Consider the following 27,782-nt stretch of genomic DNA (forward strand, 5'->3'; position numbering starts at 1 on the left):
TTCTTTCAAGAACCAGCTTAGATGTCACTGCTTCTGGGACCTTTCTCTAGTCCTACCAGACAACTTTGTCTCCAACCCTGCACAGCATGTTTATAGCTGGAGTATAGCTTTTTTTCTTTAAGAGAGAGAGAGAGAGACAGAGAGCAGGAGCAGGGGAGAGGGACAGAGAGAGAGAGAGAGGGGGAGAGAATATTAAGCTCTGTGCAGAGCCGGATGTGGGGGCTTGATCTCACAACCCTGGGGTCATGACCTGAACCGAAATCAAGATTTGAGTGCTTAACCCACTAAGCCACCCAGACGCCCCTGGATTATCGCTTTTATCATATACTTTTGAGCACAGAGATTCCCACAGAAGTGTCTGTACCCAAGCACAGCATCGGACACATATATAGCAGGCCCTTATATGTGACCTTGAATGAACAGTTGGATGGATGAATGGATGAAGTGTCAGCCCCCTGGCCATCCTGATGGTGGGTAAGGGCGCTGGGGCTCACGGTAGGCTGACTGAGAGAACTGGCTATTTCAGCAGCTATTTCTAATTTTTTTCCCCAAGGTCCCCCCCCCCCCATCAGTCCATCCACACAGCAAGCTGGGAGGTCAGAGGTGAGGGGAGCAGGATGGGGTGAGGGTCAGGGGAGGGGCCTGAATTCCTGTCTCCCAGCACACATGGATCCTCAGGCATTTTCTAATTAACACGAGGAAAAGCAACAGGGGCCCTCTGGAATGTAAACATCAGATAAGACCCGGGCCCCCCCCCCCCCTCTGGAAAGCTTCCATTTTCTTTCTTTTAGCTTCTTTCCCCAGAGCTAGTTCTTTCCCAAGAACATTCTTTCCCAAGAGCTAGTTTCTGCCCCCTCTGGTTCCTGCTGTTCATTTTCTTCCTTGGGGGGTAAGGAGTCTACCTCCCAAGTGCTTTCCATGCCCCCTACCTTAGGCTTGGTCTCCATATTTGGGTCTTTTTGTAACCCCAATGGCTTAGCAGTCTCAGGCCGGGTTCTGCCTTCTGAAACTGGAGGGAGACCTCTGATTTTTTTTTTTTTTTAATGTTTATTTATTTTTGAGAGAGAGAGGGGATGGGAGGGGCAGAGAGAGGGGGACAGAGGATCCGAAGCGGGCTCCGTCCCCGTGTGGGGCTCGACCTCATGAACGGCGAGATCATGACCTGAGCCGAGGTCAGATGCTCAGTCAGCTGAGCCACCCAGATGCCCTGGGAGCCCTCTGATTTTAATCAGTATGTGGATATCTCTTGGGTTCGTGCTGTGGGGTTTTGACCCCTGCTGTGGGCTTCTCTACCCTGTCTCTTCCGGGATGGTGGAGCAGGTGCTGTCACTGAACTGATACAATGTCCATGCAAATAACCAATGCCAGCCCACGTATGGGGCCAGGCACCCCAAGTACCGAAAGAATGATCTCGGCAGGTGGTGCTAAGGAGGAGGAGAGCCTCAGCAGCCAGTGGGTGCCATAGTTACAAGGAAGGCCTCAGGGACGAGGTGTGGTTTGCCTCCTGGAGGGAAGCTTGGGATGTAGGAGACAAGGCATGGGCCGGAGGCAGCAGGCAGCGTAGGAGACATTGTTTGGGATCAGCTCAGGTGGAGGGGATGGTTTAGAGAAGGAGGAGCTTGGAGAAAGAGTTAAGGAGTGAGGGGGTGGTGGGAGAGAGGGAATGCAGGCTTAAGGAGACTGGATTTTAGACCTTCAACAATGGGAGGCCATTAAAGGTGTTTACTATTGGGGGAGGGATTGGTGAGAGGGGGACAGATGCAGATTTAAAGATAATTCTGGAAGCAAAGTTCAGACTGTTGTTCAGGGCAGAGAGGCAAGGGCCCCATGCTTTCTTATCTCCCCCACTTCTTCCCCTCAGCTGGGACCCTTGTCTCAGCCAGCCCAGAAGTCCCTGGAGCGAAGATCTAGAATCAGTGGAACTGAAGAAGCCTCAGTCTGAGGACTCTCGAACACGGGGTCCACACTTGGCCAGGGGTTCTGTCCACAATAAAGCCTGGGCCTCAAAGCCTTCCCTGCGTCTCGGGTAGCATGGGATGAACTGTTCTGGGCCTGAGGGCGTGGCATTGTCCAGGGAAGGGTTCAGTTGACCGTGTGCCTCTGGGCTCTCTCACCGAGGCCTCAAGAGCAAAGGGGGATGGTTTGGAACAAGCTCGCTGGGTCTCTGGGGACCCCTACAGAGGTGTGCCAGATTGTCCCCTCTCTCTCCTTGTGATCCCCAGACCCAAGGTTTGCTGCCCCCCACTGCTTTCCCTAGTGGTCTAGGGAAGAATCCACTGGAATGGAGAGCCACGCTGAGCCTTGGGTCTGGGAGAATGTCCCAGAGACAGGGGGAGGGGGGCAGCGACCTCCCTAGGATTGTTCTTGTAGGGGCATTGGCTGGGCTAATAGCCTGGGAAGCCTGGGCTTCCCTGTCTGGGAATCTGGGACCGTGCTGTTTGGGGCTGCTTTCACAGGAAGGGCTCTCTTTGTCCCAACGTAGGCCACTTGCCTTTCTTCATGCCTTGGTTCCCCCCACCCATCTGTTTCTCCTTCAGGTCAGGGCTGGAAAGGTGGGGGATGCCAGCTCAGCTCTGAGCTCGGTGCCGGGGTGTTGTCTGCAGGTGCTTCAGTCTTGGGGTGGGGGTGTAATTTGGCCCTGGGATGGCTCTGGAACCAGAGATGCCTCCAGCGCGCGCTCTCTCTCTCTCTCTCTCTCTCTCTTGCATGCTTCCTAATGTCAAGGAGGAAGAGGTATTTTCATATTATTAGGTCAATGTCCCCCCTTCCACAATCCCTAGGTCCTCTCCAAAAATGGCCCCTTTACTTCCGGAAGGGGAGTTTTCCATGGATCAAGGCAAATGACTCTCCAAGCCCTGACTTATGGTGCTCCCGTCACCACTCCCTGCCCCCCTTCCTCTTTCCACCTACATTGCACTCATCCTTAGCTATCAGCAAGATGCCCACCACCTCCAGGAAACCCCTCTCCCCCAGTCCCTCCCCCTGGCTGCCTCCTTTTCTGTAGTCCTGGGTGTGCCTCTACTCTCCAGTAGTGACGAAGCAGGGCAGACTCTGCTGGACCTTGGTCCCCTGTGGTTTCCTGAGCATGGCTTTGTCTGCTTTGTCTGGCCACACTTTACATTCATCAAGAGCAATGGCTGCATCCCCTCCTGGGTGGGTGGGTGGGGATGGGGTAGGAGAGAGGATGGGGTGAGGGGTCAGAGGGAGGAAAGAAGTATGGTGTGTGTGTGTGTGTGTGTGTGTGTGTGTGTGTGTGTGTGACAGAGAGAGAGAGAGACAGAGACAGAGACAGAGACAGAGACAGAGAGGCGGAGAAAGGCAAAGAGAGCAGGGGCAGGAATGCCCAAATGGAGAGGCTGTGAGGACACAGACTGTCCCCTGAACCCTTGCCAGCCCTTGTCACAGCTAAGCCCCTACCAATTATATTCTGCTCTTTGATGTATAATTTGCATTTTGTATATTATGTGCATAGATAGATTCCCCTCCCTTAAAGTGCAATGTGCATCACATCCGGCACCCCAGGGGATGTTGCTTCTCTCCACCCAGGGTCCTAGACCCCCCAGTCCCAAGGACTGGGACTTGAGTTCCTCCCCCACTATCTTCAGACCTGCTGCAGGCATGGAATTAGATGGACCCGTTTGGTAAGCTGGCCAGGGCTCTGCCAACATGGGGCCTCTTTAAAAAAAAATTTTTTTTAACACTTATTTATTTATTTATTTTTTTGAGAGACAGAGCAGGAGCAGGAGAGGGGCAGAGAGAGAGAGAGAGGGAGACACAGAATCCAAAGAAGGCTCCAGGCTCTGAGCTGTCAGCACAGAGCCCGACGTGGGGCTTGAACTCACGAACTATGAGCTGATGACCTGAGCTGAAGTTGGACGTTTAACCGACTGGGCCACCCAGGGGCCCCAACATGGGGCCTCTTTTGAGGTTCAGCTTACAGCACCCCAGCCCCTCTGGGTGGGCGTGGCCATCTGCGCTGACTCTGCCCAAGGCCCAAACCCAGGCCCTCTCGCTGGGATGAGGATGAGGTGACCAGCCTTCCAGACCTCCTTTCTGCAGGAGACCTCCTGGGGAAAGTACCTCATTTGAGTGGAAATCGGCCTCCCGTGGCTTCCACATTTGGGTCTGGTTGTACCCCTGGGGGTCGTAAAGACTTGGTCCAATTTTACTTCAGGTATTTGGCATCACAGAAAGTGGAAAGGAACTCAGAGGAGATAGAAGGCTAAATGTAGGGGGAAACGGCCCAGGGAGGAAAGAACCATGGGACTTTCGTTGTCCAGTGTATCAGCCTGACCTGATCGGGTCTCCTGCCACTGCCCAGGACATGTTTCTTACCTTTCCTACTTCCTTTTCTCCAGACTCTCCTCTCGTCCGAAATCTGATTTTAATCTGCTCAGTCCAATCTTGCTTTTACTTGTACGTGCACATTCTTTCTCTCCTTGAGTTCACCCTGTAAATTACACATTGTCTTGCCCAGAGGGGACTAGCAGGTCAAGAAATACTGGATGAAAGAACAATCAAAGTAGCTGATACCCACTGAGTTCCTTAAGTGTGCCGCATGCTTCTGTTCCTTTCACCCCCACCAAGGGCAACGAGGTGGGTTCATTCAAATGAGGAAGAAACCCAGGTGAGGATAGGAGTTTGTCTCAAACTCTGGTGGCTGGAAGGGGGAAGCCATGGCTCCGGGCCGCATGGCTCTCGGTACGCCTCTGGGCTGCTGCGTGTTGTTAAAGCATCAAAACACTGCACTGGTGTCCCTGTTGGTAAATTGTCACTGCCTGAGCTGTTGAAGTGCCCCCTGCCCTGGCTTGTCTTCCTGGGATTCCTCCCCATCATCAGCTCTAAGGAGCAGGCACCCAGGCTCAAAATAGTTTCAGTAGGAGCTTAAACCTGGGCTTAGGCTGCAAGTACACAATCCCTTAACCTAAGCCTTGGGTCCAGATGACTCTTTTTCTGACTTTCAGAGTTTAGAAAGGAAATGTAGTGCATATAATGTATAATGAAATGTATAATGTATAACGAAAACCACAGTGGGCTTTGAGGTGGCCCCTGGAATTATGGAATCAGACACTGAACATTTATTTCTGCAGTGAAATCCAGGAATAGTCACACTAAATTGGATATATAAAAACTCGGGGTGCCTGGGTGGCTCAGACGGTTAAGTATCCGACTTTGGCTCAGGTCATGATCTCATGGTTTGTGGGCTTGAGCCTCGCATCAGGCTCTGTGCTGATGGCTCCGAGCCTGGAGCCTGCGTCGGATTCTGTGTTTCCCTCTCTTTCTGCCCCTCCCCTGCTCATGCTCTGTCTCTCTGTTTCTCAAAAAGTAAATAAGCATTAAAAAAAACAAAAAAAACCAAAAAACAAAACTAAACTAAATAGCTCCATGTCAGGTTTAACATGTAAGTGAATTACAGAGAACTTTTGGTCTTCAGAGCTTCTAGAATTTGGAATTGTTGGGATAGGAGTTGAATAGCCAGATTCTGTCTTTTAAGGATGATTGTGTTATATGGTGGGAGCTTGGATAAGCCAGAGACCTTGCTGAGAAGGGCTGGGTGGGGTGACTGAGGCCTGGAAGTGGTGGCACATGAGAGAGCTCCAGGGAACCCTGGGAAGGCTCTGATTAGACCGGGGCTGCGACCGTCCAGCCCCCCTCAGCCCTGCCAACAGAGGAATCTGATAGCTTTGAGGAGCGAAGTGTGGCTGGGCCTGGTGCCAGTCAGGGCTCAAGGCACTGCCAAGATGGGCAGCAGGCCTTTGAGACCCCAGCTGGGCAGAGCAACATTCTTCAGGCAGGGTGTTACTTCCTTATTCAGGCCTGGAGCCTTGGGGCAGCCGGAGGGTTGCAATCCTGGAGAGTGGCTGCAGGGACAAGACCCTTTTGTTCCGAGCTTTTGGCTCAGCTCCGTTCCCTGTATGCCTCTGCTGCTCCTGCCATCTCAAGGTTATCTCCCTGGTAATGTAGTGCCTGAGGCTTGGCACTTGCCCACCTGTGCTCCCTTGGTACGGCTACAGCCAAGAGCAGACTCAGATTTTCTGAGACCCTATGAACACGTGTTTATGGAGTCGCTATTATGTGCGAGGCTGGTAGTTGGGCCTCGGGGGCTATGTTCTCATTCTCTCATCTGGAATGCACACCTCTCCCACTGCACAAACCCTAGCCTCCCTCGAATTCCGCCTCCGCCGTGACTCATGATCACCATCCTTCCTCTGAACGCCTGTAGCGTTTACTGCCCCACCGTTCTTTTGCTCTGAATTCATCTCCCGAGCTTTCCTGCATCCTTGTCTTTGGTTTGGTTACTTGAATTTTTATTTGAACGCTCTGTGTTCCGAATCATTTAGCGCTAAGACCAAGGGTCTCCACCTGGGTCCTGGCTATCCCCAAAGTAGGCAACCTGCCCCTCCTTCCTTGGACATGTGTGGAATGCAGGCGTGACCCCAGGGGGGACTGTAACGCCCTTCAAAAGAGAGGTGGAAAAAGGTGACTTGGGCCCATAAACATTTGCACTAAGCATTCCTAAATGACAGCAAGATTTATAGTTTTAGCACCCCCCCCCCCCGGCCCCACTACAGAGGCTGTCCAAGTGACCAAGGGAGACTGTGTAACTTCTGGACCTGGGGCATGTTTAAAAAAATGGTAGCGACTACCTCACACTCAGCGTAGGGTTCATTCCACGTGCTTTGATATTCATTAAATAGCTTTTGTGGCATATAGGATTTTCCTCTGGCGACAACGACTTAGTTAGGCCTGCTGGAGAGTCCTTGGGGTTTCTTAAAGTTGTGGGGTTTGTGGAGTGGGGCCACAGAATGAGGAAGGTCAGCCATCCCCCACACCACATTCTATCTCTTGGTACAGAGAGGAGCCACAAAGGGAGAAAGATGATTATTGACCGCTTAAAATATCCCTTCCGTCCACTCTCCTGATGCCTCCTTCCCTGGGGTGTTCTGCCCGCAGAGTTCCATCCTGGTAGCTTGTTTGTTCATTTTTGTTGTTGTTGTTGTTGCTGTTGTTCATTCATTCCAAGGCTAACGAGAGCTGATCACTAAGTTCAGAAATTTTGCTTGCCAGAATGAATCCCCTAGTAGCATGAAATTGACCATCACGGGAGTATTTACACTATGGAGATTGGAAAATTCTATAGGTCTGGGCTGGGCTACATTTTTCTTTGGTGTCTCCTCTTCCTCCCCCCCCGCCTCCATTTATTGGTGACTTAGCCTATGTTAGAACCATGCTAAGTCCTAGGAGTATAAACAGTGAACAAAACAGCCTTGTCTTTGCCCATGGGGAGCTTACAGTCTAGAATGGCACTGGTGCAATATGGCAGCCATTAACCACTAGACTCTACTGTGGTGAGTTAAATTGAAATTAATTGAAATTGAATATAATAAAAAAATCATTTCTTCGGTCACGCTGGCCATATTTCAAGGGCTCAATAGCCAAATGTACTTAGTGGCTACCATGTTAGACAACATAGATATTTCCATTACTGCAGAAAGTTCTATTGGATGTTGTCTAGAAGCAGAAGGAGGAAGAGGAATGGGCGAGGTCAATGGGTCATATACCCAGACCCAGGCTAGACCTTCAAAATGACAGAACCAAGTGCTCTACATGGAGCGTGTGTGTGTGTGTGTGTGTGTGTGTGTGCGACATGTTTCAAGAAACAGTATAACGGTATTCATTCTTACCTTACCACACAGTATGCTCTGATCTAGATTACTCTGTTCATTTTATTGAAACTACATTTATGCGGGGTACCTGGGTGGCTCAGTCAGTTAAGCGTCCAACTTTGGCTCAGGTCATGATCTCACAGTTCATGAGTCCGAGCCCCACATCGGGCTCTGTGTTGACAGCTCAGAGCCCGGAGCCTGCTTCAGATTCTGTGTCTCCCTCTCTCTCTGCCCCTCCCCCGCTCGTGCTCTGCCTCTCTCTCTCAAAAATAAACAAACATTGAAAAATTAAAAAAAGGGGCACCTGGGTGGCTCAGTCGGTTAAGCGTCCGACTTCAGCCAGGTCACGATCTCGCGGTCCGGGAGTTCGAGCCCCGCGTCGGGCTCTGGGCTGATGGCTCAGAGCCTGGAGCCTGCTTCCGATTCTGTGTCTCCCTCTCTCTCTGCCCCTCCCCCGTTCATGCTCTGTCTCTCTCTGTCTCAAAAATAAATAAAACGTTAAAAAAAAAATTAAAAAAAAAAATTAAAAAAAAATTTGTGCTGCTTAGTCAACTCTTGTGCTCAGACCCTGCAGTTTGAAAAACACTGCTTTGATGTCAGTGGGGGTGGGGCAGGGTGATGGGGGCACAGCAGCGCAGAGTTGATGCAGGTGGAGAAGGCATCCTGGAAGAGGCCCCAGCGGTGTAGGGAAGAAGAAGAGGGAAAGGGACAGCGTGTGTCTGCCAAAGGTGACTAACTTGGGTGGGGGGCCATGAGCCCCAAGGGGCTGGAATGCACTCCTCAAACTTGGGTGGCTTCAAAGCTTCTGCCTTCCTGTCCCCTTTTGGCCTTGGCTCCCCAGCCTTTTCATCGGGCCTTGACTGTAAATCATCAGCTCTAGCAGTGGACACAAAGCAGGACTCAAACACAGGCGTGTGTGGGAAGGGCCAGGGGGGAAGCTCAGTAGCGTAAATGCATGGCTTCCGATCTCCTGAGTGGGTGCGTGATGGAGAAAGTTCAGCCAATGTGGCAGAGGCCCGCTCAACCCTGCTGCCTGAGGAAGGGGTGGGGGAGAACTCTGTGGGCTTTGGGCCCAGGGCAGGATAATGCCTTCGAATCCCCAGTTTACCCTAAATCCCTCTTGCTGCAGCACCAGACACTTCATCGTGTTCTGATCAGGGCCTTTGGTAGCGACAGACTCCCAAGACCCAAGGATCGCTGAAAAAACCTCCTGGAGATGTTCCTAAGCAGAGGATTGCTTCCTCAGCTCATGCCTGGGGCAGGTGGGGCCGAGGCCAGCAGTGGGGCTCATCCTTACACAGCGCTCTGGACTCCCCCTACCCAGGTTAGGATAATAGTAATCACTCACACATGAACCCTTATGGCAGAGGGAGCTCTGGGTAGCTCTAGCCGGCAAGGCTGAGTCTGGAAGGTTAGGGGGCAGATTTCAGCCTAGTAGAAGCAGTGATAATGTTCTAATAACTAGAGTACCCAAGGGGGCTGTGCTGGTTTAAAAATCTTCATACAGAAAAAGTTGGGGAGGCCAGAAAGAGGATTTCTACTTGGAGAGGCCAAATTTGAACCATTCATTGATCTATTCAGCACATATTTATTGACCACCTATTATGTGCATGGTGCTAGGTGCTGGGGTTACAACTGAAGATGAAGCAGACAGAAATCCCTAATCTCCTGGAGGGAATTATGGGTGGAAGGTGGGGGGAGTGGGAAGACAAGCAGAGGGTGACCTGGAAGGCCTATTATAATGTGAGGATTGTAGTATGTATGGAACTGTATAGAACTTTATGACGCACCTCTACCTGCATTATTCCGGGTGATCTTCATAGCCATTCTTCAGATAGGGCAGGCCAGGCCAGTGTCTCACATCTAATAAATGTGGGCTCGAGAAAGGCATGTCTTGGGGTGCCTGGCTGCCTCAGTCGGTAGAGCATACGACTCTTGATCTCAGGGTGGCGAGTTCAAGCCCCACATTGGGCAGAGAACTCACACACACACACACACACACACACACACACGAATGTCTTTATTTCACTCGTGAAGAAACTGAGGCCCAGAGAGTGGCTGACTTGAGGTCACAGAAGTAGTGACAGGCCTGGGACTGGATTCAGATTTTAGACCTTGCCAGCTTTCCTCACTCGGATGGGTGATCCAGACCAGGTGAGGCCAGAACATCCCTCTCCCTACTTCCCTTCATCAAGGAGAGCTGAGGCTTTCCCCAGGGTTGGGAGAGGGGAAAGGCACCTGGGCCAGGGTGAGGGGACTGGCTGGGTAGGTGGGTGGGGCTGCCCAGCACCCTTACCATTCTTGGTGACCAATGCATAGTACCTTCCAGAGGTTATGTGGCAGGCCTTCCAGAGAGAAAGGGGCAGTGGCAGTTATGGAACCTGGGAAGAGGACCCCTGAATTCTGGTGCTCAACTACTTATAATAACATCAAGCCTCATATAGCACTTGTTGTGGGTTTGACAGGGCCCTAAAACCTTGTATATCTTCATTCATTTAATCCTCTCAGCAACTCCAGGGGGCATTGCACTATTTTAGCCTTATTTTAGGACAAAGGAAACTAAGCCTGGAGAGGTAAGGAACCTGCCCACAGTCACTCGGGTAGTGAGTGGTTCACCAGAGATTTGAACCCAGGCAGTCTAGCCCAAGGTCCGCCTCTCACGAGCTCAGGCCTCGGCCACTCCCAGATCGGGAGCCTATTTTCCCTCCCATTCCCACAGCGGGCTTCTGGTCACCCCCTCGCTCTTGGCACCTGCCGCGCCCTTCTCCTCTGGCCATTTCCGAGGCCTCCTTCCTCGGTGGGCCGCATTCCTCGGTGGGCAGGTCCGAGGGGCGGAAACGAACTGGAAGAACATGAAGAAGCTTTGTGTTGGGGTGGGATTCCCCTTAAAGCCACAGCCAAGGTTGGAAGGGTGGGGTGCGGGGAGGAACCGAGGGAAGGCGCCAGAGTCCGGGACAGCGGGGAGCGCGCGGCGAGGTGGGCTCAGCTAGAGCCGGGACAGGCGGGAAGCAGAACCCTGGATCTCAAAAATTCTGCTTTAGAACTGGCTCTGGAGCTGGGGGGTGTTGTCCCGGGCTCTGAGCCGCCAGCCGTCTCGCCTCATTTCCCAGCAAGCCGCGTGGGGAAGCCGCGATCCTGCCCGCGCTCTTGTTGCTTTCCGCTGCGTCCTCACACCCCACCCTCGGGAAGCGGCCGACGGTGGACCCAGGAGGGCGCTGCGGACCCCGTCCCCTGTCCCCCGCCCTCCGCGCGCCCCCAGGGTGCCGGCGGGTGGCACCTGGGTGTCCCCAGCTGCGAGGGCGCAGCTCTGGCCGCGCTTCGCGTGGCCCCCGCTCGGGCTGGGTCTGGGACCCAGGGCAGGGCTGCCGTGCCTCCCACCGCCTCTAGCTGGAGGGGTCTCCTGGTTTCCGTTTGTCCCGAGACTCCTGGTAAAACCCTGGGCGAGTCCCGGGGCACCTGCGACCTCTCTCCATTCTCCTAAAATAAGAGGGAGCTCTTTCCTATCATAACCTTCAGAGGGAAAAAATCTCGGTGTGGGTGTGCACACGTGCGCATATGTTTAGGGTTAAGAATTGCACATTAACTTTTTTTTTTTTTGAGAAAATAAATGCGTAACATTTTATGTGCCAGGTTTTAAAAAATTCAGACTTTTGAGATAATTGTAGATGCACATGGAGTTGTAAGAAATACTCCAGAGAGATCCCATGTACCCTTTGCCCAGTTTTCCCCATTTATATCATCTTGCAAAACTACAGTATTACATCACAGACAAGATAATGACATTGATAAGAAGAAAGATACAAAACAGGTCCATCACCACAGGATCCCTGGTGTTTTCCTTGTATGGCCACGCTCACTTCCCTATGGCCCCATCTCCTCCTTAATCAGCACCCCCCACCCCAACCACTAAGCTGTTCTCCATTTCTAGAATGTTCTATACATGGAATCACACAGTATGCAATCTTTTGGGACTGGCTTTTCTCAATTAGCATAATTCCCTGGAGATTCATCCTGGCTATGGCCTGTATCAAGAGTTCATTCCTTTTTATTGTTGAGAAGTATTCTACCACATGGATGTGCCCCCTGTTTAACCATTCATTTGCTTGTTGAAGGACATCTGGATTGTTTCTAGTTTTTAGCTATTAAGAATAAAGTTGCTTTTCCTGCACAGGTTCTTGTGTGAGCATACGTTTTTATTTCTCTGGGACAAATGCCCCAGAGTGCAATTGCTGGGTTATATGTTTCGATTTTTAAGAAACAGCCAAACTGTTTTCAGAGTGACTGGGCCATTTTGCATTCCCATCAGCGATGTATGAGTGATCCAGTTTTTCCAGGTCCACTCCAACATTTGGTGTTGTCTATTGTTTACTTTGGTCATTTTGATAGGTGTATAGTGATATCTCACTGTGATTCCAATTTGCATTTCCCTCACAGCTAATGATGTGGAGCATCTTTTCATGAGCTTATTTTCCACCTGTGTATCCTCTTCAGGAAAAGTCTTCTCATATCTTTTGCCCATTTTCTGACTGGATTTTTTTTTACCATTGAGTTTTGAGAATCCTTTTTTAAAAAAAAATTTTTTTTTAACGTTTATTTATTTTTGAGACAGAGGGAGACAGAGCATGAACAGGGGAGGAGCAGAGAGAGAGGGAGACACAGAATCTGAAACAGGCTCCAGGCTCTGAGCTGTCAGCACAGAGCCCGACGCGGGGCTCGAACCCACAGACCGTGAGATCATGACCTGAGCTGAAGTCGGACACTTAACCGACCAAGCCACCCAGGCACCCCGAGAATCCTTTATATGTTCTAGATACTAGTCATCATAGATGTGTGGTATTCAAATATTTTCTCCTAGTCTGTTGCTTATCTTTTCATCCTATGAACACCTTCTTTCACAGAACAAAAAATTTTTAATTTTGATTAAGTACAGCTTATCCGTCTTTATGGATTTGTGGTTGATGTCCCCAAGTCTAAGAACTCTGCCTAGCCCTAGATCCCAGATTTCTCTGTTTTTATTCTTTGTTTTTTTCTTAAGTGTTTTCTCTTAAAGCTTTAGAGTCTTATGGTTTACTCTTAAGTTTGTCATCAGCATTGAGTTAATTTTTATATAAGGTGTGAGACTTGGGTCAAGATCGTTGCTGTGGTATTTGTTTGTTTGTTTGTTTGTTTATTTTTGTCTCGGGATGTCCAGTTGTTCTGACACCACTCTTGTGTCAGAAAAGGCTGTTTTCTCCATTGAATTGCTTTTGTGGTTCAGGATGTGGTCGATCTTGGTGTAAGCTCAGTGGGCGCTTGAAAACAAATGTGTATTCTGCTCTGCTGGTGGAATGTTTTATAAATGTCAAGCAGATCCTACTGATTGATGGTGTTTTTGGCTTCCTCTATATCTTTGCTGATTTGCTTTTTTCCTATTTATTTATTTACTTATTTATTTAAATTTGCATCCAAGTTAGCATACCGGGCAACAGTGAATTCAGGAGCGGATTCCTTAATGCCCCTTGCCCATTTAGCCCATCCCCCCACCCACAAACCCCTCCAGAACCCTCAGTTTGTTCTCTGTCCCCCTCCTTGTTTTTATATTATTTTTGCTTCCCTTCCCTTACGTTCATCTATTTTGTTCTTAAATTCCTTATATGAGTGAAGTCATATGATATTTGTCTTTCTCTGACTAATATTGCTTAGCATAATACCCTCTAGTTCTATCCACGTTGTTGCAAATGGCAAGATTTCATTCTTTTTGATTGCCGAGTAATACTCCATTGTGTGTGGTATTTATACCACTTCATGTAATTATTGTTGTATTAGGACCGAGGTCTACTGTTTTATTTTTTTTCTCTGTTTGCTCTCTTTTTCATTTGTTTCCTGCCTTCCTGTGGATTGCTCAAACCGTTTTTGAATTCCGTTTTGATTAGTTGATGGTGTTTTTTGAGTGTATCTTTTTGTATAGATTTGTAAATGGTTAAAAGTTTTTCTGGTAGTCACATTTATTTATTTAGTAAGCTGTACTCCCCATGTGGGTCTGGAACTTATGACCCTGAGATCAAGAGTTGCATGCTCTACTGACTAAGCCAGCCACCAGTAGTCCCGTGTATAATAAAACAATAAGAGATGACTTTACCAGACTGCCCACTCAATTGAAAATTAGAACCCCATGATCAGGTAATTACTGCCAAATAATCCCGTGCGTCAGACCATTCTGATTATTGCTTTGACCCTGTGGCCTTTTAAGGTAACCAAACCCACTTTGCTTCCCTTCTGGTGGTCAGCTGTTGAGTGTGTAGATTGTCCACGATAAATCATTCCGACATTCCTTTCGCAGTAAATCTTTAGATTCCTTCCTCTGAATTATGCAATAGGATTTCTTATAGCTCAGCTTCACTTATTATATGCTACTCCTGAGATAGGTTTTAGCCAAACAACTAAGGAAAGCAATAAAATCATTCCTGGGTGCTGGGGCCAGCACTGAGTTTGGATTCCCTGAGTCCATATAAATAAACCCACGTAAATATTTATGTGGGAAAACTGTGTCTTCCTTTCTGGTTAAGCATCCTTAGAATCCAACTACATACAAATGCCCCCAGTTTGTGTCTATATAAACTGGCAATTCTTTTGTCTTGTGAGTCTTCCCTAGGGTCAGATTTTGTACTCTTTCCCCCTGGTTTTGTGTCTGAGTCATTTCTCATACGTTAACTATCTCAGGGGAAGCCCTTACAGAATGTCCAAACAAGGCAGGGCCAGCCTCATTAGACAAAGAAGGAGGGGCTATCTCTGCCAGTCAGGGAGATTTAGCATGGTCTGGGCATGCAGCATCTTCAAATATGTCCCAAAGCTCCTTTTCCCATTCTTAGGATTCCTCCTCAATGTCTTGGCTTTCATGGAAGACCTGGCTGTGATTTCAACTTCTTTTTTTAAAAGTTATTCTTATTTTTGTTTTATTTTAGTAAAAGAGAGAGCCCAAGCAGGGGAGAGAGACAGAGGGAGAGAAAGAATCTTAAGCAGGCTCCACACTCAGTGCAGGGCTCTACCCCCACGACCCTGGGATCATGACCTGAGCTGAAATCAAGAGTTGGACGCTCAACTGACTGAGCCACCCAGGCATCCTATGATTTCAACCGCTGATGCAGTGTCAGGCTTCAGCTGCATCAGGCCTGTGGCTGCAGGAGTTGAAAGATTCGTGTAGGAAGTCTTAGAAGCAGCCTGGTCCTCTTGAGCCAAGAATGTAAAACTTGGCGCTTCCAATTTCCATTCTCTGAACCCAGCAGTGTGGCCAAAGCAGCCAGACCACCCCAGAGAGCCCTTGATTTCTCTTTTCCCACCATCCTCGTCTATCTTAACAGCTGTGTAGTCTGCCAAAGACTCACTACCTCCAAAAGGCCAAGGCATTCAAGGTCGCCCCAAGTGGTAAGTGAAGGTACGGTTTTTCCATGACGTGCGGTTACTGAGACCTCACTGCCTTCAAACCCAGTCAAATACAGCCACTATGGAAAACGGTATGGAGGAGCCTCAAAAAATTAAAAATAAAACCACCGTATGACCTGGCAATTCTGCTTTTGGGAATACGGCAAAGGAAATGAAAACACTAACTCAAAGACCTACCTGCAACCCCACGTTCATAGCAGCGTTCTTTCCAATAGCCAAGACGTGGAAATAACCTGTGTCCATCGGTGGATGGAGAGTTAAAGAAGTTGTGGCACACGTATGTGGTGGAATATAACCCAGCCATAAAAATTGAGGAAATCCTACCATGTGCGACCACGTGGAGGGAACTTGAAGGCATTGTGCTAATTGAAATAAGTCAGATGGAGAGAGACAAATACTTTGTGATCTCATTTATAAACTGAAAACCAAAGCCACGCTCATTGAAAAGGAGATCGGGCTTGTGGTTGAAGTCAGAGAAAGAAAGAGAAGAAGATACACAGCTGACTTTGAAGATAGCAGAAGGGGCTACAAGCCAAGGAGTGCAGGTGGCCTCTAGAAGGTGGAAAACACAAGGAAATCAATTTCCCCTAGAGCTTCTGGAAGGCACACAGCCCTGCTGACACCTTGGTTTTAGGACTCGGGGCTCAAACTCACAAACCGCGAGATCATGACCTGAGCTGAAGTCAGACGCTCAACCAACTGAGCCACCCAGGGTGCCCCTGGAGCTTACATTTTAGCAAATGGAGACAGACAACAAAGGATAAATGTAATAAGTAAATTATATTGTATATTAGAAGAGGTAAATATTCTGACCTCGCAAACTGTCATTCTTGGTGACAAACTGCAAGATAACAAATGTGTGTTAAGCCACTAAGTTTATGATTATTTGTTACAGCAATAACAGGAAACAAATACACCTTCTAACTCCTGATTCCCTGATGCTCTACTTTTTTCCCATAATGTTTACCTCTTCTAATATACAGTATAATTTACTTATTACATTTATCTTTTGTTGTCTGTCTCCATTTGCTAAAATATAAGCTCCAGGGGTGCCCGGGTGGCTCAGTTCGTTGAGCGTCTGACTTCAGCTCAGGTCATGATCTCACGGTTTGTGAGTTTGGGCCCCCGAGTTGGGCTGACAGTGCAGAGCCTGCTTGGGATTCTCTCTCTCTCTCTCTCTCTCTCTCTCTCTCTTTCTCTCTCTCTCTGCTCCCCTCCCCCACTGGTGCTCTTCCTCTCTCAAAATAAATAAATAAATAAACTATAAAAATGTAATGAAATAAAATGTAAGCTCCACAAGAATAAGGATTATTAGTCTGTATCCTCACACTCCACCCTCAGCTCCTAGAATAGTTCTTGGCACACCCCAGGGCCTCAGTCAATGTTTGTGGAATGACTGATTGAATGAATGGGGTGGGTCAGAAACAACAAAAATGGGCGTACAGTTTTCTTCCCTGGAAAGCTGTGGGTTCCTGTATCATTATAAAAGATCACAAAAAAAAGTTTTTTGGTATGTGTACTAGTAATATATGATTCAAAAAGTACAAAGGTACACGATGGAAAGTAAATCTCCCTCCCACCTTTGTTTCTTCCTATTTCTTTAAAAAAAAATTTTTTTAAATGTTTTCATTTATTTCTGGAGGAGAGAGAAAGAGAGACAAAGCGTGAGCGGGGGAAGAGCAGAGAGAGAGGGAGACACAGAATCCGAAGCAGGCTCCAGGCTCCGACCGACAGCACAGAGTCTGAGGTGGGCTTGAACCCACAAACTGCGAGATCGTGACCTGAGCTGAAGTCGGACGCTCAACCTGAGCCACCCAGGCACCCTTGTTTCTTCCTATTTCAATTTCTCTCTTCAGAGGCAATCATTAATTTAAGTTTCTTCTGTATCCTTCCAGAGATCTTTGCATATACAAGGATAGATACCTATGAGTGCATATACATTTTATCTATCTATAGTTGTTTTTGTCTTTGAAAAACCCCACGAAGTGGATATGTGATCCACGTAGTTCTTCACCTTCCAGTACCATTTATTAATTTAGTATCCAGGCTGGATTATGCATAGAGAGAGGAAGGATGAAATGAAAACAGACGGCTGCATCATATAACCTTGGAATTGCTAATATTCCCCTTTGGCCACAAAATGGGCTGCCCCTCGGGGCGCCTGGGTGGCGCAGTCGGTTAAGCGTCCGACTTCAGCCAGGTCACGATCTCGCGCTCCGTGGGTTCGAGCCCCGCGTCAGGCTCTGGGCTGATGGCTCAGAGCCTGGAGCCTGCTTCCGATTCTGTGTCTCCCTCTCTCTCTGCCCCTCCCCCGTTCATGCTCTGTCTCTCTCTGTCCCCCCCAAAAATAAATAAACGTTGAAAAAAAAAAAGAAAATTAAAAAAAAAAATGGGCTGCCCCTCAAGAGGTCATCTTCCCCAGTGGGAGACGAGGAGGATTGCCCCAGGGGCCTTGGGCTTTTCCAGGAGTGTGCAGTGTAAAACACACACATCCGTGACCTGCATCAGGAGGGAAGGCCATGGTGTTGACCCTAGGCACAGCTTGAATGGGAGTCTCCACTTTGCCTGCCTCTTGGAATCACCAAAATCATATTTTAACACTTGCCAGGAGGCCTGGGTCCTCACCCCGGAGCAACCAAATCACAATCTTTGCAGATGGGACCTGGGCGTTGGTATTGTTCGTAAAATGCCTCTGGTGACTGGAATTGCAGCCACGGCTGGAGAAACCCTGGGCTAAGTTAGAATACACGGAAGAGAGAGCGTGGGACTGGGGATCTGGATAGGTGGTTTCCTGCCTTAAGCCTCTAGCTCTGTGGCCTCGGATAAGTCACATGATCTCTGGGAACCTCAGTGCCTACTTCTCTGAGCTAAAGCCAGTAATACCCTCTGCCTCGCATAGCTCACAGGATTGTACTAGGGATCAAATGCATTAGCGCCCTGGGAACTGGGAGACATTGTCTGATGGGGAGGGATAGTCATATCAGGTGCATCGTCTTGGGTTACCCGGGTCAGCTTGACTCCGCCGCAGGCACTGCTCAGACTCTGCCAGGGGCTTTCTGCTTCCCCTTCAGGCACGTCCGCATCCCACATTTGCTTGCAGTCCCACATCTGGCGGCCGGGGCCATCAGTCTCTCCTTTTTAGGGGCCCAAGGAAGGCCGGATACCTCGTGTCTAAATTACACTGAGGGCCAGCCAGGGCTGTGCAGCCCTTTGCGGGGGTGTGTGTGTGTGGGGGGGGTGGGGGCTCATCATCAGATCTGGGGCTTCCGTGTGGCCTGAGAGAGCACATTCAGTATTACACTTACATATCTAGAAAATAGTAGGGCAGACGGGGCAAGAAAACCACTCTGATTGCTTTCCTAAAACAGATCTCAGAAAGTAAAACTCCCTGCCCCAGGGCTTTGTCTCTTGTAGACTCCTGTAAAGGCTGGGGAGAAAGATATAGACAAAGCAGGGCTTGGAGAGAGCATGGGGAGAGGAGAGGTGGGACGGGATTTTTAGGGTTATTCTGGGGAGGTAGGCTTAGGAAGGGTGAGCAACCCCTCAGCGGGGTGCCTTGGTTTCAGCTAGGATGTTTTCCTCCAGGTAGCAGCACCAAGGAGCCCAGAGAAAGCAAGTGTCCCGGCTCACAGAAGCTCCAGGTAACGTCTTGTGTAACTCAGGAAGCTAGCCCTTGCTCTGTTCACTTTGCAGCTTCTCAGGGCGCTGCAGTGATAAAGACTTCCGCCCTGTCCCTCTGGGGAGCTCCCCCCCACCCCCCCCACCCACCTCACCCCCCCACACCCATGCCAGCTAGCCTGGAGGGCTGCCTGTCCTGGCTTTTGTCTCCCTGAGCCTCCCGCAGACAAAGGGTCTCAAACAGTGCTGTCTTTAGCTTTTTTCCACCAAGGACCCCATAGTTTTAGAGGTTGCAGAGTAAACATGCTGTATTTTAGGTAAAGTACATGCTGTATTTTAAGTTTATTTCTTTATTTTGAGAGGAGAGAGTGGGGGGTAGAGGGCAGAGGGAGAGAGAAAAGCCCAAGCAGGCTCATTACTTTCAGCAGAGCCCCCATGCAGGCCTTGAACCCAGAGCCTAGTGCGGAGCGTGAACCCAGGAGGCGTGAGTTCATGACCTGAGCTGAAGCCAGATGCTTAACCAACTGAGCCATCCTGGTGCCCCCTCTGTTTTTTTTTTTTTTTTTTTTTTTTTAATGTTTCTTTATTTTGAGAGAGACAGAGACAGCTTGAGCAGGGGAAGGATAGAGAGAGAGAAGGATAGAGAGAAAGAGAATCCCAAGCAGGCTCCACGCTGCCAGCTGCAGAGCCCGATGTTTGAACCCACAAACTGTGAGATCATGACCTGAGCCAAAACCAAGAGTCAGACGCTCACCCGACCGAGCCACCCAGGCACCCCATTTGTTTTTCATTTTGATTGAAGATCTTCAGGCATACCCCTTTCACTTTCCTGACTCTCCCCACTGTGATCTTCCTTGCCTGCTCAACCCAGGCCCAGGTCACTTATTACCTTCTATATGTTCACGCTATGTTATGTTTCTGGTTTTTTCTTGGTCTTTTGTCTCTAGGATATAGAGTTTCCATGAGGATAGTAATTTTGTCTTTTTCGCTCATTGATGTATCTCTAGTACCTGGAGGAGTAGCTGGTACATAGTAGGTATTCAGCAAGTATTTGTTGAAAGAATGGATAAAAACGCACATGTTTTTTTTTTCTTAGAATTTATTTTTTAAAGTAATCCCTACACCCAACATGGGGCTTGAACTCACAACCCCTATATCAAGAGTCACACGCTCTACAGACTGAGCCAGCCAGGCCCTCCAAAACTGCACATAACTTTTGACCATTAGGCTGTTAGCGCTCTAGCATGGGGCCTGGCATAAAGTAGGCACTTCCTAAATATTCGTTAATGTATAGCGTTTCGAGCCCACCATACCATTTCGAGACATTTGTCCTATAGATCTGCTCACACATTAATACATATTAGTTACAGATATTAATAGCATATTAGTTAACACTAATTGCAACCTTTTTTTTTTAACGTTTATTTTTGAGAGAGAGAGAGAGAGAGAGAGAGAGACAGAGTGTGAGCGGGGGAAGGGCAGAGAGGGAGGGAGACACAGAACCGGAATCAGGCTCCAGGCTCTGAGTTGTCAGCACAGAGCCCAATGCCGGGCTCAAACTCACAAGCTGTGAGATCATGACCTCAGCCAAAGTCAGGTGCTTAAGCGACTGAGCCACCCAGGTGCCCCTAATTGCAACTTTTTGTAAAAACCAAACTACTGGCAATCAAGATGTCCATCACGAAAAGACCTGGGTTAGGTACATTTTTACTCTACACACCATAGTACCAGGCAGCTATTAAGAATAGGGTGTACAATGTACAGATTAAATAGAATAGTCCTTTGCTGGGGCGCCTGGGTGGCTCAGTCGGTTAAGCGGCCGACTTCGGCTCAGGTCATGATCTCGCAGTCCGTGAGTTTGAGCCCCGAGTCGGGCTCTGTGCTGACAGCTCAGAGCCTGGAGCTTGTTTCAGATTCTGTGTCTCCCTCTCTCTGACCCTCCCCTGTTCATGCTCTGTCTCTCCCTGTCTCAAAAATAAATAAAACGTTAAAAAAAATTAAAAAAAAAAAGTAATATTAAAAAAAAAAGAATAGTCCTTTGCTACCAAATGTAAGTTTTTTTGTTGCTGAGACCTGAGAGAAAATCATTCTGGGGATCCTTCTAAAAAAAAACCAATCCCAATGGCATTCCTATACAGATACAAGAAGTTTTACGTAACATGATGTCATATTTTGTACGACATCGCTCAAAGTAGACGGAGGGCTGTTTACTAAGCAAAAGGTCAAGAAAGACCTAGGTATCGTCTGTCAAATTGGCTTCTTGACCATGACTGGACATTATACAGATCACGTTTCTGATTCTTGGAAGCATTTGGAGCATGGTAATTACTCTTTGTTGCAGATTGAGAGATTTATGTGATATAGACATTCAGATGCATGATGGGGAGGAAAAAAAATCATCAAAATGGTTATCAAAACAGGAGAGGTGATAGAGTGCAAAGTTACTGCAATTCCATGCTTTTTCCCTCAATAGCGGATCAACAATTTCCTTTCGGAGAATGGAATATGCATGTGGATTCCATTTGAAGGTAGAAGAGATTCCAAATTCACTCAACCGGGCATAAAAAGCAAGGTAGGTCTACACATACTGCTTTAGAAAGGTGTCTAAGACATACTGAGATGAAGAAGGCAGAGTTTGGGAGTCCAGGCTGCAGAATAGTACGGTCCCACATACATAAAATAAAAGGAAACACATTCGTATATGTCCAGTTTAAGGGACTATTTTACAAGTGGTTGCCTCTGGAGTGGGGTAGGAAGTATTTCATTTGATTTCCTTCTTTCCTTTTGGATTCTGCGCAGGTTGCTTGTATACCTTTTTCAGTTTGAAAAGACAAATTCTCATCGACCATTCCCTCCTCATTTGGAGAAGGTGGGTCCTCAGAAGAGCCCCCCCCCCACCTATGAACCCCCTGTGGTCAGCAGTGACTTCTGCCTGGTCAGAGATAGGACTACTGGGTCAGGGCGTTGGCACGTGTTCTGAAGACAAGCAAGGAAGACACAAAAGTGACCTCTGAATTTTTTATTGGCCTCCCGTTCCCCAAAGGGTAGCCTGCTTCCGCTGCTTCAACGCCTCAGAACTTTGGTGTCGTTGGTCTCAGACACCACTTTGCCGTCCACGATCCTGCGGGTGGTGGTCTTCTGGATGGTTTGAAAGGAGTTGCTGGTATCCAGGGCGTCGCTAAGACTGTCACAGAAGACCAAGCCCCAGTTACAAACAGCTCGCAGAGTAGAAGGGAGTCAAGGAAGAGGAGGAAAAATGCCTCCTGATCCCTGCCTCTATCTCCACACTCCGTTTGGCCGCTTCCTCCAGAAAAGGGAAACCCAAAGCCAAACTCCACGTGTGCTCTAAGTACGGCTGGGGCAATACTCAGTCTGTTCTCTTCTCCAGGGAGGGAGCCTCTGAAGCTCTTACTTACTCCGTTGGAGATGCAGGAGCCCGCACAGAGCACCGGCCCAGTGCTCAGTGGACACCGATGCGCAGGGATGAGGGGGGCGGGATGGGTTACAAAAGCTCAGACTCTGGGGATAAGTGTATCCTGACCCCAGCTTGTGAGGGTGGGAGGAGAGCCCCATTTACCTGAAGTCCTCCCCGTCTTCCAGCAGGCGACGATAGGTGGCGATCTCAGCCTCCAGCTTGACCTTGACATTGAGCAAGGCCTCGTACTCCTGGGCCTGCCGCTGCCCCTCTGTCCGGGTCTGGGACAGCTCTGACTCCAGGTGCAGCAGGACCCCGTTGAGCTGCTCCATCTGCAAGGTGTAGCGGGCCTCCACCTCCCTCAAGCTGTTCTCGAAGCTGGCCTTCTGCAGGGGCGCAGAGAGGAGGGGCGGGTGAGCCCCGAGATGGGGTGGAGGGAGTGTCTCCACAAATTTTTCAGCAGAACAGTCCAAATCCCACGACCATTCATCCCTTCACTCTCGGAAACGTCTTCGAGAACTTAGGGTGTGCCAGATACTAGGGTCGTGGGTAGGAGCAGTGGGAAAATGCAAAGAGAAACCATCCTTTCTGAGCATAAGGGACTTAAAATGGAAGGGAGTAGGATTTGGGCTGAGATAGGACTGGGTCTGAGGCTGACAGAGGGTGGGACCAAGAGTAGTTGGGGCAGGTGATGTGAGGACTCTCACCAGGTTTCTCATCGAGTCCAGGTTGATCTCCAAGGACTGGACCGTGCGTCTCAGCTCCTTGAGGGTCTTCTCAGCTTCTGCTATCTCAGCAGTCTGGGAGGTGATCACTGTGGTGCTCTCCTCAATCTGCAGGGACAAGAGAGTCCTCAGGTCCCTCCTTCTCCGTCTGCTTCCCTTCCACACCCTCAGGCCTCTGCGCCTAGCCTGGCACCCATCCCTTCCCTTCATGCACCTGCTGGGACCAGTACTTGTCCAGCTCCTCTCGGTTCTTCTTAGCCAGCTCTTCATACTGGGCCCGGATGTCCGCCATGATCTTGCTGAGGTCCTGAGATTTGGGGGCATCCAACTCCACGGTCAACCCCGAGTTGGCAATTTGGTTTTGCAGACCCTTTACTTCCTGAAGGAGAGAGGACCAGAGTGAGGAAAGAGGGGACTCGGGGTCAGGACTCCAGGAAGGCTCCACCTCTGCAACTGTCTCTTGCAGGAGGCCTGCGGGGTCAGTTGGAGACAGGAACAGAGAAGACTCTCGGCTTTGTGCTCTGCGCGATGCCAGGTCTGGGCTTTCTACTCCAGGTGGATAAAATGGCACCACTCACTATCACCCACAGGTGGTTTCTCTCTTCTCACTTTGCTCTGTCCCTGCATCCACCCTCCTTCCACAAACCTGCTCCTCGAACGTTCTTCCAGGAAGCCCTGCCAGCTCTACCTGCTCTCACTCCCCCCTCAGCCCTCACCCCTAGTGCTAGTTGCTTCTACCCTTTGTCCTCACCTCGCTCTCTCACCCCATGTCCTCTTGACCCCCTCACGCTGTCATTCAGGCGACCCACTGAGTGTGGCAGCCGTGTGATTCAGAAGAGCCCAGGCTGGGAGTTCTAGGCTTCCCTGTAAGCTACTTACAGGTGACCCGGCCCATCTATTCCCCCACCCAGACTTGTTTGGCCCCCTGCTTGCCTCCTCATGGTTCTTCTTCATGAAGAGCAACTCTTCCTTGAGAGCCTCAATCTCTGTCTCCAGCTGCAGCCGAGTGACATTGGTGTCATCAATGACCTTGCGGAGCCCATGGATGTCACTCTCCACAGACTGGCGCATGGCCAGCTCCGTCTCATACCTGTGGGAGTGGAGGCGATCAGAGGGGCCTCATTTCCGTTCCAGAACCTTCTCGGGCCATGCCACCTAATAGCGCCCCTATGGCCATTGCAAACTATGGAGTTTGCAGTGACCTGCTTTTGACTCAGCAACCTGAGTCAAGATCAGGTGCTAATCCTCTGGGCACTGTTCTTGGCACCTGGGGGACAGTATTCTTTAACTGCGTTACATGAATGAATAAACTGATGGAGCTTAACTCTCTCTTATCCACCCAGCTCCGACCACAGCTGAAGATCCCACTGTGAGCCCCTGCCTGACCCAGCCTGTAACAGACCGTTCTTGGCCCCACCCTCAGCTCCCTAGCACCCTGAGGCTTACTTGACCCTGAAGTCATCAGCAGCAAGACGGGCATTGTCAATCTGCAGAACGATGCGGGCATTGTCCACAGAATTTGCAAAGATCTAGGGGATTGTAGAGAGGTTGCTCCATAAATGGGAAATCAACGATGGGCTGAGCGTGGGAAGGTGTTATGTGTCTGAGCGACACTTCCTGGTCCCGAGGAATAGCCAGAGGCTCTTCTTGAACACCTATCCCCTTCCACCTGTGTCCCTCACACTGTTCCCTCCTTTCATGGAGTCCCAAATCCCAGAGCTCCCACGGGTCTCCCACTGCCCGTTTTTGGGGCCTCTGCTGGCCTTCCCGCCCTAAAGTAACAAGTCCTCTCTCTGGCCCTCTCCTGGCATTTTTTCCCAGGTGCACCTGCTCACCTCTCCCCGGCTCCCCCCATTGGCCCCTCCCACAGGTAGGCCTCCTGTTTACTCCTAGATGACTCAGCCTTAGCCACATCCGCTTAACCCTCCAACTGTCTCCATTTGGCCAGAAGCCAGAGGGTCCTTTTTATGGGGCCTTGCCTCACCTCCTTCCATGTGTCTACTTCCTCTGCAAGGCTTCCCCCCTCTCCCCTTCCCACCACCTCCTGGGAAAGGGCCTAACCATGCCCAGTCGCCACCCTTGGGGTCCCAGGGGACAGGGGGATGTATGGAAATGCAAGGCTTACCGACACCCTACCTGGGGAGCAGGGGGCGGAGTAGTGGGCGGGGTGGCGAGGGAAAGCGGGAAGGAGTCAAGGCACCCCCACCCCTATTAAATTTCCTATCCTTGGGGGAGGCGGGGGAGAAGCAGGGAGTGGATAACTGGAGGGTCAAACATGGCTGGGGGTCGGGGGGGGGGGCCCCCTTACCTGAGCCCTCAGCTCCTCGATGGTCTTGAAGTAGTGCCCCCAGTCTCTGACCTGAGGTCCCTTCTTCTCCAGGTGTTCCCGGATTTTGATCTCCAATCTCTGATTATCAGCCTCCAGGCTCCTCACCCTCTCCAGGTAGGAGGCCAGGCGGTCATTCAGGTCTTGCATGGTCTCCTTCTCGCCCTGGATGCCCCCGATGCCCGCCAGAGCCCCGGTCATCACGGCGGCCATGCCCCCGGACCCCCAGCCGCTCCGGAAGCTAGAGGAGCGGGATATGGAGATCCGGGAGCCTGAGCCCCCGGCGCCTGCATAGACGCTGGCTGCACTGCTGACCGGCCGGACCCGGTGGTTGGACCCCTGCACCGAGCCCACGGACCGGTAGTTGGAGGAGAAGATGGAGTGGGTGGTGAAGCTCATGCTGTTCTAGGAGTAAGAGGAGAGGCCAGGACTCAGGCTCGGGCCACGAGGGGGGTCAAGTCCGCGACTCAAGTTATATCGCCGAGGGAGGGGGTGGGGACCGGCCCGGGCAGGCCCCGCCCCCGCCACCAAGTCGCCTGGAAGCTTGGGCCACAGGTGGATCGCGGCGGGACTCCACGCCCTCCGTTCCCGCCCCCCACCCCAGCCTCCCTTCCCCCAGCCTCCTCAGCACCTTCCCGCCAACGCCATCCTCGACCGTTCTGGGGGTGGGGGGGCGGGAGGAGGGGAATAACCTGGACCGACCAGGGCCGCAGGTGGAGTCGGCTTTGGCGGTGTAATTTCGGGGCAGGAAATGACGTTATTACACCCCCCCCCCCCTTTCCCAGGTAGAGGAGGTCCCCGCCGGTTGCAAATTTGGGCGTTTTTAGGGGACGAGTGAGTGAAGTCGGGTGTGAATCTCTGTAACTACCTTCAGCCTGCAGCCCAAGGTCCCACCTGCAGAGGAGACCGAGGGGGGATCCCTGAGCCCCAGGAATGCTGGGGAAGAAAAGTTGGGGGCTGGAGAAGAGGAGGAGAAGCTCAATCCTGAGCCCCAGATCTGCTGTTGTACACACTCGACCCCCACCTCACTTGGTTCCCAAACACGCCCACTTGCCCGTCACACTCACATCACATAGACGTGTCTCGTCAAACACCGGCAAACACATTCACTCACCGCGTGGATTCAGACCCCTGGAAACAAACTGATTCTCTGAATCCCCTCCCTCTTGCACCTCTCCCCTCCACTCACTGCCTTGGAAGCCTGCCCTCAGTGGGACACTTTGTGATTTAAACAAGGGACACTCTTCCCTTCTAAACATCTGTGTATCAGCCTTCCCCCCCCACCCTTGGGTAAACAAATCCTTCCTGAGCGCTTTACAGTTCAATAAATATTTGTTGGGCCCCTATTGTGTGTCAGAGCCTGCTCTAGTCGCTGCCGAGAGGACCGCAGTGTAACAGACACTTGAAATCCCTCCTGAAGATTGTAACGTGTCCACATGGTGCAGAGTCGAAGAGGACGGACGTGCACGCCTAGAAATATTCCAGCTGAGTGAGACTCAGTCATTCTGGCCAGCCCCCTCCCCGTCCTTACTAGGATTTTTCTGCAGGTACCCTCCTTCCCGCCCTCCTCCCTTCTTTTTTTTTTTTTTTTTTTTTTTTAATTTTTTTTTTCAACGTTTATTTATTTTTGGGACAGAGAGAGACAGAGCATGAATGGGGGAGGGGCAGAGAGAGAGGGAGACACAGAATTGGAAACAGGCTCCAGGCTCCGAGCCATCAGCCCAGAGCCTGACGCGGGGCTCGAACTCACGGACCGCGAGATCGTGACCTGGCTGAAGTCGGACGCCAACCGACTGCGCCACCCAGGCGCCCCCCGCCCTCCTCCCTTCAAAAGGCTCTCTGGATCCCAAGCTGGTCCCCTGGGGGCTGCCTCCTCCAGGAAGCTCTCCTCAGGACCCGGGTCAAAAGGATGGATCTTTGCTCCGTCTACACTGCTCCCTGCACCAGGGGGATGGGGCAGATGGCCACTCCCCTGCTGAACGAACTGGGGGAATCCTGAGGTACAGGGCCTTCGAGTCTGTCACCATCAGCAGCTTGTTTGTCCGGCAGGGCCTGGCATTATACACTTGTCTGTGCTCTTTGGTCTGGAGTGGACCTATTGATTTTAATCAAGCTGCCAGCTGAACTGAGATGGGGGCAGACCGGAGAGTAGGCCTGGGAGAGAAAGAGGCATAGCTGGGCCAGTGGACCTGCCAGAGGGGAGACACGGCTTAGATGGGGGACTTGGCCCTGGATTCTCCCAGGCCTGCCGCCTTCTGGTGGGGAAAGCCTCACAGAGCTCGGTGGGAGCCGGCCAGGGGCAGATAAGGGCCTGCCGAAGGCCAAAAGGCGAATGGATGCAAACAGCAGACAAAGGAGTGCCTCCTCGTTTTTTTTTGCATGGCAGGTTTCTGGGAGATGAGAGGCGCCAGCCAGACAAAGGGGTTTCTCCTGTTTTCACCTTCGTGTTCCCCGCTAGGTTCCAGAATTGTCATGTGGCGCAGGATTGCACAATAAGATACGTAGGTTATACATGCGATGTATTGCCTTTGCTATTTTTGCAAAGCTTTAAGTCAGCCGATTTGGGCTCCTGGCTAGCTGTGTGACCTTGGGGAAGTCAGTTCACTCTGAAC

General features: G+C 50.4%; 1 protein-coding gene and 1 long non-coding RNA gene across 3 annotated transcripts; one reads left to right on the plus strand and one right to left on the minus strand.

The window, feature by feature from the left end:
* Positions 1-555: 555 nt before the first annotated feature.
* Positions 556-21,624, plus strand: LOC121038514 (uncharacterized). The gene is made up of 4 exons (XR_005794387.1): positions 556-603; positions 18,672-18,727; positions 21,178-21,276; positions 21,504-21,624. It is a non-coding gene; the product is annotated as an uncharacterized LOC121038514 (long non-coding RNA).
* An 84-nt stretch (positions 21,625-21,708) lies between these two features.
* KRT18 (keratin 18) lies at positions 21,709-25,694 on the minus strand. 2 transcript variants are annotated; one of them, XM_040488014.1, is made up of 7 exons: positions 25,153-25,692; positions 24,291-24,373; positions 23,778-23,934; positions 23,059-23,223; positions 22,827-22,952; positions 22,282-22,505; positions 21,709-21,888 (listed from the first exon to the last, which is right to left on the minus strand). In XM_040488014.1, the coding sequence occupies exons 1-7, from the start codon at positions 25,567-25,569 to the stop codon at positions 21,768-21,770; spliced, it is 1,293 nt and encodes a 430-aa protein (XP_040343948.1). In that variant the 5' UTR covers positions 25,570-25,692; the 3' UTR covers positions 21,709-21,767. The 2 variants fall into 2 exon arrangements, with proteins under 2 accessions (XP_040343948.1, XP_040343949.1); XM_040488015.1 differs by lacking the exons at positions 23,778-23,934; positions 24,291-24,373 and having other exon boundaries at positions 25,153-25,694.
* Between the last annotated feature and the right edge of the window lie 2,088 nt (positions 25,695-27,782).

The sequence above is a fragment of the Herpailurus yagouaroundi genome, unplaced genomic scaffold, assembly GCF_014898765.1.
Source record: "Herpailurus yagouaroundi ecotype Mexico unplaced genomic scaffold, PumYag 166, whole genome shotgun sequence".
In the NCBI taxonomy this organism is placed as follows: Eukaryota; Metazoa; Chordata; class Mammalia; order Carnivora; family Felidae; genus Herpailurus; species Herpailurus yagouaroundi.